This window comes from Notechis scutatus, chromosome 1, assembly GCF_049901735.1.
Source record: "Notechis scutatus isolate UNSWTSFEM ecotype Mainland chromosome 1, rNotScu1.2, whole genome shotgun sequence".
Taxonomy (NCBI): domain Eukaryota; kingdom Metazoa; phylum Chordata; class Lepidosauria; order Squamata; family Elapidae; genus Notechis; species Notechis scutatus.
The window spans coordinates 72,181,264-72,198,380 of record NC_142009.1 but is presented as its reverse complement, the minus strand read 5'-3'; the positions used below and the strand labels follow the sequence as shown (position 1 = coordinate 72,198,380).

The 17,117-nt window shown below is 37.1% G+C and overlaps 1 protein-coding gene across 1 annotated transcript in view; it reads left to right on the top strand.

Annotated features, from left to right (window-relative positions):
* The window catches only part of RYR2 (ryanodine receptor 2), a 317,056-nt gene that overhangs the window by 286,673 nt on the left and 13,266 nt on the right, over window positions 1-17,117 (top strand). Inside the window, exons 92-97 of the mRNA XM_087967520.1 lie at window positions 4,128-4,275; window positions 4,921-5,007; window positions 6,021-6,239; window positions 7,132-7,262; window positions 8,530-8,572; window positions 10,599-10,732. Coding sequence (XP_087823646.1) covers window positions 4,128-4,275; window positions 4,921-5,007; window positions 6,021-6,239; window positions 7,132-7,262; window positions 8,530-8,572; window positions 10,599-10,732 — 762 coding nt within the window. The remainder of the gene's footprint in view (window positions 1-4,127; window positions 4,276-4,920; window positions 5,008-6,020; window positions 6,240-7,131; window positions 7,263-8,529; window positions 8,573-10,598; window positions 10,733-17,117) is intronic.

Below are 17,117 nucleotides of genomic sequence, written 5' to 3'. Positions count from 1 at the left end.
CAATCAACACCTTTCCCAATAATACTACAGTACCCAATGTAGATTTTCATGTATTTATGTCTGTAGCAAAACTTGCATCAGCATATGCAATTAAATTCAGTTCATCTTTAGGTTCCAAATACACTGGCTCCATAATGCATTGTTTGTTTCAGAGATCTTAACACATGTTTAGCAGCTTGCCAGTGCCTTTCAGTCAGCTCAGCGTTAAATCTCGCTAATTGATTAACACTATATGCTATATCTGGCCTTGACCAATTACAGAGATAAGATAAACTACCAATCAAGGACTGATAAATGTTCTTATCAAAATAGGACTTTGAACATCACTATGGCTAAACTCCTGGGTCATTGGTGTTTAGCCGGCTTACAAAGTTCCATTTTAAAACTTTTTAGTAATTGGTTAATTTTATCTGCCTGTGAGATTTTGTATCCTCCCCTAGTTTTAGCTATCTTTAAACCAAGATATTGTTTGATTTCTCCTAACTGCTTTATCTTAAATTTCTTCTCTAACAGTGATATTATTTCAGGAGCTTCTTGTTCAGTTTTGGTGATTAATGCTATGTCATCAGTAAATAATAGCAACAATGAAATTACACCATTACTTTCTCTTTTAAACAAACATGGATCAGCCATGCCAGCTACAAAACCTATCTTAGTTAATTCTTTAACTATACATTGTTCCACTCATATCCTGATTGCTTCAAGCCATAAAGACTCTTTCAATCTCCAGCAATCAGTTGTATTATCATTTTCTATACCTAAAGGTTTCTTTAAATATATAGTGTGTTGCAACGGCGCATGCAGATATGCCATCTCTACATCCAAATGATTTACAATATATTTCTCCTTAGCTGCCCACACTAATGCTGCCCTTAATGTAGTAGCCTTCAGACTAGGCTCAAACACCTCATCGTAGTCATTTGCTGTCTGATTGAACCCTTGTGCTACTAACCTGGCTTTATGGGTAACAGTCCCATCTATACTAGTCTTAAGTTTATAAATCCATTTATACCCTATGGCATGTTTACCAGGTGGTAACTTAACATTTTAATATACCTCCAGTTTTTTTTAATGATTCCAAGTCTTATCCATTGCTTTCTACCAAGCAGCCTGATCCTTAGCAGGATACAGTTTTAGTTCACCATAGTTGTTTGGAACTGTATTCACTTGGCATACAACACTAGCCTGATATCTATCAGGTGGTCATGTTACTCATCTTGAACATCTTGGTAATACAGGGCTTACTGGTGGACTCACTTGTGCCACCTGCTCCTGTTCTTCTACTTCCTCCTGTGTCTGTTCTCCTACTTCCTCCTGTGCCTGTTCTTCCTCTTTAATGGCTATTTGTGGTTTACTTATTTTATATTTAGGGACTAAATAATAACATCATTGCTGGATTCCTGTTCCAGTTTATTCCACCCAACGTGCTCAAGAAATTTTGCACTAGCACTACAATAAACATGAGCTGTGCCTCGATCCCAAAATCCAAACGATCTATGGTTGGCCTCGTAACCTACAAAAAATAACTTCTTAGCTCTATGTTGCCCCTTCAGTCTTACTTGTGAGGGAATATGCACCCATGCTGGAGCTCCAAATGTGTGTAGATAACTTAAATTTGGTTTTCTGCCATGCCAACGAGTAAATGGTAATTCTCCAGTTGTTGTATTAACTACATTGTTTAACACATGGTTGCTACACATTATGGCCTCACCCCACAGTGTTTCAGGCAAACCTGAATCAGATAACATAGTGAGAGCCATGGCTTGTAATGTTTGCCCTCTTCATTCTACAAACGAGTTATGTTGTGGTCTGTAAGGTGCAGAACGTTTATGTTGGACACCAGCCAATTTCAGCATTGTTTGGAATCTTTTGTTAACAAACTCAGTCCCATTATCAGTAACTAAAGTAATTACTTTACTCCTCACTTTTCTCTCTGCAAACCTTAGCCAATTAAAGAAATGTTGGAATGTTTCTGTTTTGTTTTTCATAAGATAGCAGAAACCGTATCGTGAGTAATGGTCCATAATATTCAAAATATAGCAGACACCTCCCAAACTAGGTTTCTTAGGACCAATTATGTCACCAAACACAACCTCTAAAGGTTCTTTGGTCTTAAACCCATTAAGTCTGTTTGCAGGCATTACAATGTAAATACTTGCTACAGGGTTTCAATTTTACTCCCTCTGACAATTCATCAGTTTGTTTCAACATTTTGAAATTAATGTGCCCCAGACGTCTATGCAGTAAATGTATACATTCATCATGTGGCTTAACATTGTTATAAACTGAGTTAGCCATCTTCAACTGGTCATCATGTATCACATATAAATCATTCTCTAAAGTAGCAGTAACACTTTTACCCCCTCTCTCTATTATACAGTTATCTCCCCTAAAGGTTACTACATAACCAATATTAACTAAAGCCCTTACTGATAACAAATTAAATTTCAGTTTAGGTACATATAACATTGTTAAATGCTCATTTACACAAGAACAATATGCAGTACCTTCACCAGAAGCTTTCATCTTCCATCCATTTGCCAATGATACATGTTGCTTACTCGTGGACATCTTTACAAACCTCTTTCTATCTTTAGTAATGCATTGCGATGCTCCACTATCAACAACCCACAAATCATGGTTTACAGTTGAATTGCTAGACAGCTAAACTAACATTCTTCTTAGCCTTCCAGTGATTACCAGCATTCTGTCTTTTTCCTTTCTTACAGAATCTAGCTATATGTCCCCTAGTCCCACAAGAAAAACATTTCCTAACAGTATTGGCAGTTGAACACAAATCCTCTTCTTGTGGTTGTTCCTTCCTCAATTGGTCCCTATCCAGCCATCTTCTTGCTTCTTCTAACAACCTTCCGGTTATGTCAGTCAATGTCAGTTTATCTCTGGGCAGGACTTCCAGTGAAGATACATAATCATCATAACTTTCATCCAATGAGGAAAGAATGATGTAAACTTGATGCAGCTCTGAAAATACCAGTTCCTTTTCATGTAGCTCTTGAAAAGTTCTTTTCGTGAAGATCAAATGAGCTAACATATCTCCACCTTTCAGAAGACATGCTCTAAACAGTTTATGTGTAAGATGTATGTGTGCACCTACACTGTCACGAACATAAATCCTCTTCAGATTCTCCCAACACCTAGCAGCAGACTCTTCTCCACGAATATGGATTAGGTGCTGGTCACTCAGTGTTAGTCCAATTATACAAAGATCTCGTTCGTTGTTCCATTTAAACTAAGCAAGCTTCTTGGCATCGTCCTCATTATTTGGATCCCAAGCATTTACATCTGGTGGATTCTGAACTACATTCCATAACCCTCCTCTACACAGAAGTAGACTGCACTTCATAGACCAGGAAACATAGTTTGTTCCATCCAACCAGGTTATCAGTGATAGACTTGTTGAAGTGTCTTGTGCCATCTTTACCAGGATAGTAACCCACAATTAAACAGTAAACAGTACTGTATATTCACACTAACTCTCAGTTATCTGAGCCTGGTATGGCCTGGGCCCATAACCAGTGTTGAGGTAATTCCCTGTTAGGAGAATGAGCGCATACAGGGAGACGTAGTGAGCGTAATGTTGAATAATACACACACAGCACACAGATACACTGTACAGTAAATGTAGGTTTTTACTTCCAATAAACGTTTAAGCACAGTCCAAGATAAGCAGTCCAAGTCATTCACAGGTAAAGCAGTCAGTGTTCAGTTTAGGGATAATCCAAATATCAAAGTCCAGTATCAAAAAACAGTTCAGTAACAGACTTACATCAACGATCAGTAACAGTCATTAGGAGCAACAGCAACACTCCAGAAAACACCAGAACAGAAACTCACTGAGACAAAACAACCCAGGTTTCTGGCTCCATCTTATGGCCATTTGCGGAACCACACCCAATTACAGTTTTAGCATTCTCTTAAAGATATAGTATTAAAATGTCTATCCTAGTTTATATATTTCCAACCCAAATAACTGTTAGGTGACTTATATTCCTAACATACTGTTTTGAAAAAAATTATATATAAATAAAAAATATAAAACTTGAAATATTAAATTTTAATTGAGAAATGTGACCGTTATTATAGTTTTGAAAAATATGTGTCTGCAGGGGAGAAGATGGAGAAAAAGAAGAGAAAACAAAAGAAGATAAGGGAAAGCAGAAACCAAGGCAGTGTCACAAACATAGGCATGGTGAACTAGAATTGCAAGAATCTGCCTTCTGGAAAAAAATTATTGCATATCAACAGAAAGTCCTTGTAAGGGTTTAAAAATTAAAATAGACAAAAATTCCTTATAGTACATCATTTTGTATACATATTTGTTTAAATGGTGACATTTGCAGCTTAATTCATTTTTATGTCTATATTCCAAAGCTAGAGATTATTTATTTTCACAAAAAAAGTCTTTGGGAAGGGAATGTATAACCATTTCTGGGTATTGCAGATTACCAAATATCTATATGAAATATTATTTGTTTCTACTTTCTTATTAGTTTGGCACTGTTTAATATACAGATTGTTCAGATACAATCCTTAAACATACACATAATTTGAATAAGTAATTTTAATTGTCATAAATTATGTGAATAATTAGAAGTGGAAAACTTTTTATGTAATTATTTAGAAAAGCAGCGTGCAAGTTTTGGAGAGAAGATAAATATATTAAGTGTAACTAGCTATTAAGCATATTTATTTGTTATATTTATGTCCTGTCTTTGTAGTATACAATTCATAATGTTATCTCCTATTTTCTTTGTAATAACTTCACTGTGAGGTGGGTTTGGCTGAATAGAGAGATTAGCCCAAAATCACCCAGCCAGCTTTTGTGTCTAAGAGTCCTGATTTCTAATTCAGTACTTTAACTATTACTCTAAACTGATTCAAAATTATTTCTTTTTTCAGAATTATTTTGCTCGGAATTTTTACAATATGAGGATGCTGGCTTTATTTGTTGCATTTGCCATTAATTTCATTCTTTTGTTTTACAAGGTAAATCCTTCATACTTTAAACTTTATCAATTAGATGTGAAATTAACTTATTAAAATTAATTGATTTTTAACTCAAAATCTTTACTCAAATCAGTTATTTTACTCTCTTAGGCTAAGCTGTAGTGTAAAATTCTGACATAACATCCTGAATTTAGGGCTTGCTTATGTAGGCTACTTTTAGTATATGTATTTTCTGCATAAATGTTCATTAAAGGTGATTGAATTTATTCTGTGTCATTTCTCTGTATTCCAAGCTTATAATTCAACAATGTTTTACACCAGTGCAATCTATACCATAATTTTATGAGGCAATGGTAAACATATGTAATGATTGGGGAGGATGCTGATGGAGGCTAAAACACTATTAAAAACACTTAAGCTTTGTAAAGCTGTGAATATTGTTTAAAGATAGAATTTGAAAATACAGGTAGTCCTTGATTTACAGTCACAATTTGAGTCCAAAATTTCTGTTGCTAAACAAGGCAGTAGTTAACTGAGTTTTTCCCCATTTTGTGACCTTTCTTGCCTCAGTTGTTAAGTGAATCACTACAGTTGTAAAGTGAATCTGGCTCCCCATTGACTTTGCTTGTCAGAAGGTCACAAAAGATAATCACATGACCCCAGGTCACTGGAACCACCATAAATACATGCCAGTTGCCAAGCATCTGAATTTTGATCCTATGACCACGGGAAAGCTTCAGCGGTCGTAAGTTTGATATACAGCCATAAACCACTTTATTCAGTACCGTTGTAACTTCAAATGGTCACTAAACAAGTGATTGTAAGTTTAGGATTATCTCTAAAATAAGAATAGCATATGACTAAAGAAAATAAGAAATGCCAGCGAGAAAGAAATTGAGGGGATGAGATCTGGTAGAATCTCAGCTCAAGGCTTCCTGCTATTAAATGTCAATAATCTACCTCTGGAATAGTCCTGTTTCCACCCGTTAGCCCTTTTCTTTTGTGTGTAGCTTTTAGAAATATGATATTTCTCTCAAATCGTTCTTCAACAGGTATCTACTTCTTCAGTGACAGAAGAAAAGGAAATACAAGTAGTTAATACTGCTGAGAAAATGAAGCTAAACAGCCTAGAAAGTCCTTCTCATAGAATCATCACAGTACACTATGTCCTTGAAGAAAGCAGTGGCTACATGGAACCTACACTCCGCATTTTAGCAATTTTACACACTGTCATTTCCTTTTTCTGCATCATTGGGTATTACTGTCTGAAAGTAAGAGAATAAGAATGTCACATCTGCTTAATGGACTATTAATTCCCTTGGACTTATTTTTATGTTTGTTTCCCTCTGTCTGATAACTCATAATGTGTATGTGGTGTATTTTATTTTATTGGGTTGTTGTCAGAAGAAGTAGCACTAAAGGTTATAAGTCAACAATATGAATACAAACAAATCAAAACTTCGTATTCTGAATTCTGTAATTCTTTTTCTTGGAAAAAATATAGTAGAGAAATGCACAGTTAATTTTGTGCACTGTTGTACACCTGTTAATGGCAAGAAGAAGCAACGTTACTGCTAATTGTCCCTTCCTGCTGTAGTCCATTATAGCTTCTAAAACATTTTCTGGAAAGGACATTTTAAAGTAGTGAGGAAAATGAAATAGGAGATTGCAGTAGGAAAGAAGAATCGGTTAAAATTCTTCATTTTCCTCACCCTTGCCATTTCTCTTCACTGGATTATATCATCTTTTGGGGGAAAAGTCCTTGTACCTACTATTTTATTGATTGATTGATATATCAAATACGGAAAACACTTATCTCCCTCCCAAAGCAACTAGGTAAAATGCAAATAAAACATAAAAGCTGTATATAAATATTATATTAAGAGGCAATTAAAACAAGAGTAGAGTAATTAAAACTCAAAGTTAGAAAGGCAGAAGAAGGGCTTGCAAGATGCTAAGTAACCCAGTGGCTGATTGTTTCTCTGTGGGCTTCAAGCAATGTCATGAGAGAATCAGGGCCTACCTTACCTCTGAGGGGATGTTCCAAAGGGGCAGGGGCAATGACATTTACTTTAGAGAAGTAAGTTTATCAGTTCTTTGCATTTTTCTCAGCATCCAAGTATTGCTCCAAGTGAATTAAACAACTTTTTGTCCTATTTCCAGGTTCCATTGGTAATATTTAAGCGAGAAAAAGAAGTTGCGAGGAAATTGGAATTTGATGGGCTATATATTACAGAACAGCCTTCAGAGGATGATATTAAGGGACAATGGGACAGACTAGTCATCAATACACAGTGAGTCTTTATCTTTTTGAGGCTCCGTGGTTTATATACTTCACTTTTAATTTTATCAAGAATAAGTAGCGATTGCATACCTCTGGGACACACAGATTGCAAAAGTGGAGGCAATTATAGCTCTCCTAGGTATATTTCAGTATGAAATTCTATTTTGAAAATAACAAGGGCTAAGAAATATACTTATTACATGAATGCATTTAAGTATGCACTTAGTGTAATTGTGGCAGGAAATATTCACACTAGATAGATTTTATGTAGATTAAAAAATGGTAATGAATGGCAATAATAAATTGTCTTTATATTTCATCACTTAAAATATTTTATAAACAACAATCGTTATTTTCTGGATTTCTCACAACTTTCAATTATTTTGTTCAAGTCTTGTCTCAGAAAATTGCAAAATTAGTCCTGTAATGCATTATCTTTAGATTCTGAGAATGCACACATATAATTAACAAATGTATGTTTTATTAGATGCCCTGAAATTTGTATAATCTTAAATATTTATTTATACTTAAAAGATCCTTGCTAAACTTTTTATATCTCCCCGTTGATCTGGATATAATAGAGCTGATTTATGAATAAATACATGTGCAGTTGATATAAATTAAAAATAAATTGTCTACTTTTACACATAGCTTAATGGCTTAATATAATATTTAACATTTACCAGGCAAATGTTTACCAGAACAATTTTGCATCGAAGCAGATAGCAAATTAAGCTTCCTGTAATACTGAATGCTGGGCAATGTGAGATTTCATTATGGCCATCATTACAGAAAATATTTATCCAGAATTATAAAAAAATGAGGACTTCATGTGGTATCAGATTTCAGATTTGAAAGTAATTCATAAGTTTATTAGAAAAAAAATGATGCCTTTGATAGTAATGCAATAAATCAATCAGCCCATATAACTGGAAAATGATTGAGAAAAGAGACAGTTTAGTTGCAATTGTATTTTAAGAAATAAAATATAAAAAAAATATACAGGAAATAACTAGTATCAGTTTAATCATGAACTTTAATTTCAGGGACAAAAAAATGAACTTGCATTGAATTAGTTGTATTTGTTAAATTATTATCTGACTGATCCATTGAGCATTATTTTCCAGAGAGAAATTGTAACTTCCATAAGTCTCTTTATTGGTGAGGAAAACTTGGAACCTTCAAGAAAGATCCCTGTAAATTTGGAGTTCAGAAAAACACTGTTTATTGATGTGAATGATAACTCATATTTAAATACAATTTCTTTCAAATCACAGGTCTTTTCCTAATAACTATTGGGACAAGTTTGTGAAAAGAAAGGTAAAGTCTTTCATTATTGTTGAATTATATGTTTCAGTTTTAAATAAAGAAACAAAAGAAACAAGAGGGCAGGGACGGTAGGCACATTGGTGCACTTATCCCCCCCAGACCTCTTAGGAAAGGGGTGAGGTCAATAGTAGACAGTCTAAGGTTAAAGTTTTTGGGGTTTGGGGAAGAAACCACAGAGTCAGGTAGAGTATTCCAAACATTGACCACTCTGTTGCTGAAGTTGTATTTCCTGCAATCAAGTTTGGTGCAGTGAACCTTGAGTTTGTATCTATTGTTTGCTCTTGTGTTGTTATGGTTGAAGCTGAAGTATTCATTGACAGGAAGGACATTGCAATGTATGATTTTATATACTATACTTAGATCGGACCAAAGGCGGCATAGTTCTTGGTTTTCTAGGTCTAGAATTTCAAGTCTGGTGGCATAAAGTATTCTGCAATGAGTAGAGGAGAACTCTTGTGAAATATTTCTGGACTTTCTCAACTGTGTTAAGATCAGATACGTAATGTGGGGTCCAGACTGATGAGCTGTATTCAAGTATTATAATAAGAGTTGCAGATTACAGGATAGTCTAGCAAATGTTTTGTATGCTCTCGTTAGTAGTATGATATTACCAGAGAAAAAGTTACGTAAGATTAGGTTAACAACTCTTAACACCTTTTTGGCTATGTAGTTACAGTGGGCTCTAGCACTTAGGTCATTTGAGATGAGTACTCCAAGTTCCTTGACAGAGTTTGGATCATCAACAAGGTCTTGACTATTCAGCCTGTATTTTATTTTCTGATTTTTTTTGCCAATATGTAGGACAGAGCATTTATTTGTTGAGATTTGAAGTTGCCATTTGTTTGACCATTCTGATACATAGTAAAGATCTTTTTGAAGGGTAGCAGTATTGTCTGTGGTGTTGAATAGCTTTACATCGTCAGCGAAGAGAACGCAGTTGCTCTTGATATGATCACAGAGGTCATTTATGTAGAGTATGAAGAGAGTTGGTCCTAGAACACTGCCTTGGGGGACACCTCTGTTGACAGGTACAGAATTTGATTAGGACGCTTCCAATTTTGACCATTTGTTGTCTGTTTGATAGGAATGCTTCTATCCAGTTATGCAGGTGTCCAGAAATACCATAAGATTTTAGTTTTAGGAGTAGTTTGTCGTGTACCACTGAATCAAAAGCTTTACAGAAGTCTATGTAGATTGCGTCTGTTGCTTTGCCCTGATCGAGTTGTGTAGTCCATATGTTTTTGTAGTGTAAGAGTTGCAGATTACAGGATAGTTTTTTCCTAAAAACAAATTGTTTATTAGAGAGTAGGTTGTTTGTTTCTAAGTGGAGGATGATGGATTGGTTAATAATTGTTTCCATGACTTTACAGGTGATGCAGCATAAAGAGATTGGTCTATAATTGTCAACTAGGCTGGGGTCTCCCTTTTTGAAGATGGGGATGACCGTGGCTCGTGACCATAGATGGCACAAAGTCTCATGTCTGCCCTTATTCCCCTCTTGTTCCTCAATATTTATTAAGCTGGAGAAGGGAGGAGGTTCCCTGCTATTTCCAAACATTCTTATATTCTTTTCTTTCTCTCTGTCTCTGCTCCTTTTTCCATCTCTGCCTTCCTTCTTTTTCCTCCTCCTTGCCAGATCCAAAGTTAAGGTATTGCCTCTTCCCAAATTAGTTTCCATTCCTCATTTCTGTCACCCTTCCCATTGCCAGGACTAATTTAGAACCAGCAAATCTAAATCAAAGAGCTTCCTGATTCACATAAGAATTTGCATTTAACTTCTTACTCATTGTAGAAGATCCTGCAATCCAGTTTACAAATTCTCTTCAAACCACTAGGGTATAGAAACTTACAACTTATCAGGTCAAAGATCCTTCTAATTTGATTCTCTCTGCCCCATTATTAAAGTTAGAGGTATCTAAAAATATAGAATTTTATATAAAAATACTGCACCTTAATCACTTGGGTTTAGATAAATAACGTTTCAGAAGGAAATATAATTGTTACTATATTGTTTCAGGTTATGGATAAATATGGAGAGTTTTATGGCAAAGACAGAATCAGTGAATTGCTGGGAATGGACAAGGCTGCTCTAGATTTCAGTGATGCCCGAGAAAAAAAGAAACCAAAAAAGGATAGTTCTTTATCGGCTGTGTAAGTATTTAAAATATTGCTTTAAAGATTACTCAAGCATTTCTTTTTTAAAAAATTTGTTTATTCAAAAATTTCAAAAAAAAATTTAATAAAAGAGAAACATGTTCTCACATTTTGCAGCATTGTCGTCACAGTGTACATATCTATTAGTGTCAATTGAGTTCATTTACTACATATATATCTGTATCTTATTTGCTAAATCCTTACTTATTTGTATTATTATTAAGTTACAATATTCATTTATTTACATTACTTTATATATATATATATATATATATATATATATATATATATATATATATATATATATATATATATATATATATATATATATATATATATATATATATGATCTTTGGTTATTCGGGTTTTCTCCGCGTAAGATTCAAAGTATCTAGGCAACGTTTCGGCGAGGTCCCACTCGCCATCTTCAGGCTGGTGCTTTCGGCTTAGTGCCAGTGCAAGCAGTGTGTGACCGGAGCTGCCATCTCTATATATACAAGTGGTGGGGGATGGTGTGCTGGGCTGGTTGGCTGTGCTGCAGCCTCTTGATTGGTTGATGGAGTTGATGTTGGTATAATGGGCTGTGTAATGGCCTTTTGTTGTAGAGATATCCTGGATCTTGTGCTGTCATCTCCTGGGTCGTTAGCCTCTTGTGTTTTAACGGCTTGGGTAATGGGTCGTGTGATGGGCTTGTGAGTTCTTTTGTTGTGGTATCCTGGGTCTTGCGTTGTAATCTCCTGGGTCGTTTGTGTTTTGATCTCTTTTCGATTAGCCTCCTGTGTAGTAACAGCTTGGGTAATGGGTTGTGTGATGACCTTGTGAGATTTATTGCTGTGGTATCCTTGGTCTTGTGCTGTGATATCCTGGGTCATTTGCTGTGTTGTGACTTCTTGAGTTCTTGAGGTGTAATTTCTTGAGTTTTCTGATGTGATGTCCTGAGCGGGTGGCTGTGATGTAGCATTTTGGGTTTTTAATATGGCTTTGAGTTTGGGGTCTGGGTCTGTGTTCGTTTGGCTTCGAGTTCGTGGTCGTGCCACATCTTCATGGTGGGGGTCAGTTCGCTTCATGTATGGTTCAGAGGAGTTTGAAGTGGGTAGTGATGCAGCTGCAGTGCGGCTTCTGGTCTGTGGTCATGTCTCATCTTCTGTGTGGGTGTGAGTCTGATTTTTACGTGGAAGTGTGGTGGTGGCATCTTGTGTGGCCCTCATGGGTGTGGGTCTGGTGTCATTTATCATGTTGGGTACTCGTCTGTTCATGAGGGCAGGTTTCCAAATGGCTGGTAAGCGGGAGGTGTCATCTCTTTTATTCATGCTGTGTGGGCGTTTTCTATCTCTATGGCTTCTCTGATTATTCTGCTGCTGTGGTGTTCAGTTTTGGCGATAGTTCTGGTATTTTTAAAGTCAATCTCATGTCCTGTGGCTTTGAGATGTTGGACCAGGGAAGAGGTTGGTTCTTCTTTTTTGATTGAGTTCTTATGTTCTTCAACGCGTGCACTTATTCTTCTGTTAGTTTGTCCAATGTATGTGGTGAGGCAGGCAGTGCAGGGGATTTCATATACTCCTTGGTTTTCTAACTCGATTTTGTCTTTAGGGTTTCTTAGGATGGTGGATATTTTTCTGTTTGTGCAGAATGCTGTTTTAATGTTGTGTTTTTGGAGGATCTTGCTGATTTTGTCTGTAGTGCCTTTTATATATGGGAGGAGGGTTTTGCCGTTCTCTTGTTCTCTGTCTTGGATTTTGGTTGGGGTTTCTTTTTGGATGAGGTGGGTGATCTTCTTTCTTTGAAATCCATTGGCTGTTAGTACGTTGGTGAGAGTGTTTAGTTCGGTTTTTAGGTGTTGTTCATCAGCTAAGCATTTTGTTCTGGAGATGAGTGTCTCAGCTACGGAATTGATCTGTGCTGGGTGGTGGTGTGAGAGTGCGTGTAGATAGCGGTTTGTATGTGTTTTCTTTTGGTAGATGGTGTGTCCTAGGGAGCCATTGGGTTTTTTGTATACCAAGACATCTAGGAAGGGAAGTTGATTGTTAGCTTCTGTTTCCATGGTGAATTGTATTTTGGGGTGTAGGCTGTTGAGGTGTGTGAGGAAGTTGTTCAGTTTTTCTTTCCCGTGTGGCCAGATTATGAAGGTGTCATCTACGTATCTGAGCCAGAGTTTGGGTTTGTGATCATATTTTTCTAGAGCTTGTGTTTCAAAGTGTTCCATGTAGAGGTTTGCGATGACAGGTGAGAGGGGTGATCCCATGGGTGCTCCTTCTATTTGTTTGTATTTTTGTCCATTGTAGGTGAAGTATGTATTGGATAGACAGTGGTTGGTCAGATCTAGGATGTGCTTGGGGGGGTTGTATTTGTTTTGGATGGCTGTCAAGGCTTCTTTTATTGGCACTTGGGTGAAGAGGGATATGACATCGAAGCTAACTAGTACGTCGCTGGGTTGTAAGTTTTGTTTCTTTATGATCTCGATGAAATGGAATGAGTTTCTTACATGTGAGTTGATGGATTCTGCATAGGGCTGTAGTTGTTTGGCGAGAAATTTGGCTAGGTTTTGTAGAGGTGAGCCTATGGAGCTGACTATTGGTCTAAGTGGAGTTCCTTCTTTGTGTATCTTGGGGAGACCATAAAGCTTAGGGCATCTGGATGATTTCTCTCTGGGTATGATTCTTTGCTGGATTTCTTCACTGATGGGGGAGGCTTTTATTTTGGATCTGGTGGTTTTTTCTAGGTAGGTGGTGGGGTCTGTCTTTAGGGGTTTGTATGTGGGGTCTAGGAGTAGGTTGGTTAACTTGGTTTGGTAGTCAGATGTGTTCATAACCACTGTTGCGTTGCCCTTGTCTGCTGGTAGGATTATTATGCTGGTGTCTTCTTTCAGGTTACGTAGTGCAGTTTGTTCTTCTTTGGATAAGTTGCTTTTGGGTGGTTTGCTAGTGCAGAGGATGTTGGTGATTTCGAGTCTGATTCTATTAGCCTCATCAGGGTTGGTTTTGGTCAGGCTGGTTTCAACTCCGCATATGATGGTTTCTGTGCTGAACACCACAGCAGCAGAATAATCAGAGAAGCCATAGAGATAGAAAAACGCCCACACAGCATGAATAAAAGAGATGACACCTCCCGCTTACCAGCCATTTGGAAACCCGCCCTCATGAACAGACGAGTACCCAACATGATAAATGACACCAGACCCACACCCATGAGGGCCACGCAAGATGCCACCACCACACTTCCACGTAAAAATCAGACTCACACCCACACAGAAGATGAGACACGACCACAGACCAGAAGCCGCATTGCAGCTGCATCACTACCCACTTCAAACTCCTCTGAACCATACATGAAGCGAACTGACCCCCACCATGAAGATGTGGCACGACCACGAACTCGAAGCCAAACGAACACAGACCCAGACCCCAAACTCAAAGCCATATTAAAAACCCAAAATGCTACATCACAGCCACCCGCTCAGGACATCACATCAGAAAACTCAAGAAATTACACCTCAAGAACTCAAGAAGTCACAACACAGCAAATGACCCAGGATATCACAGCACAAGACCAAGGATACCACAGCAATAAATCTCACAAGGTCATCACACAACCCATTACCCAAGCTGTTACTACACAGGAGGCTAATCGAAAAGAGATCAAAACACAAACGACCCAGGAGATTACAACGCAAGACCCAGGATACCACAACAAAAGAACTCACAAGCCCATCACACGACCCATTACCCAAGCCGTTAAAACACAAGAGGCTAACGACCCAGGAGATGACAGCACAAGATCCAGGATATCTCTACAACAAAAGGCCATTACACAGCCCATTATACCAACATCAACTCCATCAACCAATCAAGAGGCTGCAGCACAGCCAACCAGCCCAGCACACCATCCCCCACCACTTGTATATATAGAGAGATGGCAGCTCCGGTCACACACTGCTTGCACTGGCACTAAGCCGAAAGCACCAGCCTGAAGATGGCGAGTGGGACCTCGCCGAAACGTTGCCTAGATACTTTGAATCTTACGCGGGAGAAAACCCGAATAACCAAAGATCCACATACAAATACCCACGAGAACCTCAGAAAATATATATATATATATATATATATATATATATATATATATATATATATATATATATATATATATATATATATATATATACATACACACATACATACATACATACATACATACATACATATACATACATTTGACCTATTTTCACTATACATCTTTACTTCCTTTTTACTCAACCATTTTGTGCCATATATTCCATATTATAAAAAAGTCTCCTTCTTCCTTGTTTTTTAATATCATGGTTAATCTAATCATTTCTGTGCATTGGTGAATTTTATTGATTACTGCCAAATCTGTGGATACCATTGTTGATTTCCAGTTTTGAGCAAAAGCTATCCTTGCCACTGTAATAATATATAATATTAGATGCTGTTGCTTCTTGTCCCATGTCGGGTCTGACATTCCCAATAAGAATGTCTCTGGGTTAAACTTTATCTTTTGTTTTGTCAATTCATCTAGCCCGACCTGGATCTTAAGCCAAAACTTTCGCACTTGGGGACACGTCCACCACATGTGAAAATACGTTCCCTGGCTAGAATTGCATTTCCAACATTTAGGAGACAGGTTGGGAAACATTTTAGCTAGTCTCACTGGTGGCAAATGCCAGCGGTAAAACATTTTGTAAATATTTTCCTTATATGAGACTGATAACATTAATTTATAATTAGTTTTCCAAATTCATTTCCATTGTTCTAATTCAATACTATGGCCACAGTTTTTGGCCCATGTTATTATGTTCTCCTTCACTGTTTCCTCTTCCATTTTGAATTCCAATAGGCAATTATACATTTTAGTAATCTTCTTTTTTTCACCTCCTTGTGGTATTTTATCTAATTCCTAGTCAACATGTGTTATAAAATCCCAATTGTTCCTTGTCTTTTTTGTGTTTCGTTTGGATTTGAACGTACGGCCACCACCCTATTTCAATTCCTTGTGTTTTTAATTGTGTCTATGTTTTCAGGTCACCTTCATCTGTTATAAGTTCTTTGTATTTTATTGCTTTATTCAAATCCATAACATTGGGATATATTAACACCTCCATTGGGATAGCCAGAGAGGTATTTTCACATAGTGGTTTCTTTTAATTCTTTCCGATACATGTAACAGAGCGTCTCTCATCCAGTGTCTTTGGAAATAAGTATGACTTCTATTTTTTCCATCTCAGAGAAACGCGTGCCAGCCAAGCTGTAAATCGAAGCCTTCTATTGCTAATATTATTTTATCCTCCAGATTAATCCAATCTTTAATCCAAGTACTCGCTGCAGCCTGATAGTATAACTCAAAGTCTGGGAGAGTCAATCCTCCCTTACTTCTACTATCCTGCATTAATTTGTATTTTACTCTCGCTTTTTTCTTTTGCCAAATAAATTTGGCAATTCTTTTGTTCAGATCTTCAAAAAAAAATTTCCCTAGTTTGACTGGCACGGTTTGAAAGAGATACAGTAATTTTGGTAATACATTTGTTTTGATGGTTGCTATCCTTCCCATCCAAGAAAATTGTAAATTTACCCATCTGTCTAAATCTTTCTGTATCTGGTCTATCAGTTTGTTTATCGTGGAGCCAAATTCCCAGATATTTTACCCTTTTCGTCGTCTGAATCCCTAATTCCTTTGTCAGTTCTTCATTTTGCCTTTTGGTACAATTTTTAGTTATTATCTTAGTCTTTTCTTTGTTGATTTTGAGTCCTGCTACCTTACCGAATGCCTCTATCTCTTGCATTAAATTTTTGCTTACTCAAGCATTTCTTATTTGTTGTTGAAACTTCAACATTTTTCTTGCTTCTGATGTCTGACTTACAGAAGTGAGACTGCTGAATTTATTGTCTTCAGAAGGCTCTGTTGCAACTGTGAGTCTGATGGTTAATTCCATCATCTCTCAGTGTTCCATCCCATGGTTGATTGCTGCTCTGCAGTTTCTTACAAAGAATGTTCCAATATGTTATATACCATTATTTATCAGGATTACAACAATGAACCCAGTGTAACAGTGGTGGTATTCAAATTTTTTCCCTACTGGTTCTGTGGGCATGGCTTAATTTGTGGGTGTGGCTTGGTGGTCATGTGACTGTGTGGGCATGGCTTGGACACATGACCAGATGGGCATGGCTTTATGGTCACATGACCAGATGGTCATGGGTTTGTGCCCATGTGACTGGGTGGGCATGTCTTTGAGGCCATGTGGGTGGGCATGGCCAGGCGACCATGTGACCAGCAAACCAAATACAAGTGGTCCTCGCTTAATGGCCGGTTGCTTAGCAAGTGTTCTAATTTATGACTGATCTCCCCAGAGCTACTTGACCTGTTTTGG